Raw genomic sequence first — 1,872 nt, forward strand, 5'->3', positions numbered from 1 at the left:
TTTTTCCCCTTCTTCTCTTCCTTCTTATTCTTCTTCTTCTTCTTCATCATCTTCTTTTTCTTCTCCTTCCTCTATTACTACTACTTCTTCTGTCTCTTCTATTTCTCTCTCTTCTTTTATTCATCTTTTTCTTTTTCTTCTCCTTTCTATTTTTATTTGTATTTTTTCCCTCTTCCTCCTCTTCCTCCTCTTCCTCCTCTTCCTTCTTCTTTCCTTCTTTATCTTGTTTTTGTTCCTCCTCCTCTACTTCTTCCCCTCCTCCTTCTTCTCATTCCTCTTCTCCTCCTCTTCTTCTTCCTCTTCCTATCCTTCTTCCTTCTCCTGTTATTCCTCTTCTTCCTCTTTTCTTCTTCTCTTTTTCCTCCTCTTCCTCCTTCCTTCCCTCCTTCCTCCTCCTCCTTGTCCTATTCTTCCTCCTCATTTCATTAACCCTCCTCATCTCCTCCTCTTCTTATTTCTCTCCTTCCTTCCCTCTTCTTCTTCCTCTTTTCCTTCTTCCTCCTATTCCTCCTTCCTTTTCCTCTTCCTCCTCCTCTTCTTCTTCCTGCTCCTTTTCTCCCTCCTTTCCTACTTACCCTCCTCCTCCTTCTCGGTCCTCTTCCTCCTCCTTTTCTCCCTTCTCCTTTCCTTTTTACCCTTCTCCTCCTTCTCGTTCCTCTTCTCCTCTTCCTCCTCCTCCTCCTCCTCTACCTCTGCCCGCCATCCTGTTGGACGTCGACGCTTTGGAGTCCCGTTTTCCTTGTGACGTCACAGTGCGTGATTCTTCGACCCCCCACACCCCACACCCTCACCACTCCCCCCTCCAGCCCTTTCTTTATCCTTTCACTCAATTCCCTTTTGCCTTTCACGTCCCGTTGTCATGGTAACCAACAGGTGGCCCTTTGTCTCCTTCTCCTTCTCCTCCTCCTCTTCTCTTCCTCCTCCTCCTCCTCCTCTTCTCTTTCTCCTCCTCCTCGTCGTCCAAGTTGAGATTTGAAGTTTGGTTAAACCGTTGAAGCACGAAGCTGTTTGAATCTGTCAGTCAGTCTTGTCTCAGACGACGTTAACATTAACTGCAGAGTTTGTACGATTGCATTTGAGAATAAACTTTATATCTAACGATTTTTTTTATCTTAAGAATAAATAATATGAAAGGTTTATCTCGGAAAGTACGTCAGAATATTTACATTTTTTTAAGACTAGAATTATTTGAACATATCCATTTTATCGATCATTTATGAATAATTTGGAAGGATCGCCTTGGAAATGACATCAGTATATTTTCTTTTGTCAGACTAGATTTATTTGAACATTGATATCATTTCTTCTTTTTTTCTTTCAGACTCGAATTATCCCACAATCTTCATCATGAAGGTCCTCCTGTTCTTGTCCCTTGTGGCTATCGCCTCCTCCCGGATGGCCTACGAACTCCCGTCAGGATTCCTTGACATCTTGGGCGGAGACCCCAACACCGTCTTCTCCTGCGACGGTCTGCCCTACGGATACTACGCCGACACAGCGAACGACTGCCGCATCTTCCACGTCTGCCATCCACTAATGGATGAGGAAGGGAACGTACTCCAGACCGACCATTACTCCTTCATCTGCGGCAACCAGACCATCTTCAGCCAGGAGTCGCTCACCTGTGCCCATCCTCTGGACGCCTTCCCTTGTGACCAGGCGGAGACGCTTTACGAAATATCGAACTCCGAGTTCGGTGTAATACCCGAAGAGAACGTCTAAATGATGAAGAACGTCGTCTCACCTAAAACCCGATTTCTTTCGCATTAACAAAGGGACCGCAGGTTGCTACTCACTCCCTTTCTCTCCATTCTTTTTTTTATATTAATTTCTTGTCTGTAAACTGATGCAAGTTGATCTTCTCGGTACAGA

The 1,872-nt window shown here is 44.8% G+C and overlaps 1 protein-coding gene across 1 annotated transcript; it reads left to right on the forward strand.

The window, feature by feature from the left end:
- The first annotated feature begins 1,339 nt into the window (after positions 1–1,339).
- On the forward strand, positions 1,340–1,872 carry LOC143024267 (U-scoloptoxin(01)-Cw1a-like). Its single transcript, XM_076183053.1, has one exon. It carries the CDS (start codon positions 1,348–1,350, stop codon positions 1,720–1,722), a length of 375 nt encoding a protein of 124 aa, XP_076039168.1. The 5' UTR covers positions 1,340–1,347; the 3' UTR covers positions 1,723–1,872.

This window comes from Oratosquilla oratoria, chromosome 4 (genome assembly GCF_046742065.1).
Source record: "Oratosquilla oratoria isolate Oo_2021 chromosome 4, ASM4674206v1, whole genome shotgun sequence".
NCBI classification, from domain to species: Eukaryota; Metazoa; Arthropoda; class Malacostraca; order Stomatopoda; family Squillidae; genus Oratosquilla; species Oratosquilla oratoria.

Coding starts and splice junctions, on each gene's coding strand:
- LOC143024267 (XM_076183053.1), top strand. CDS start 1,348: ATGAAGGTCCTCCTGTTCTTGTCCCTTGTGGCTATCGCCTCCTCCCGG.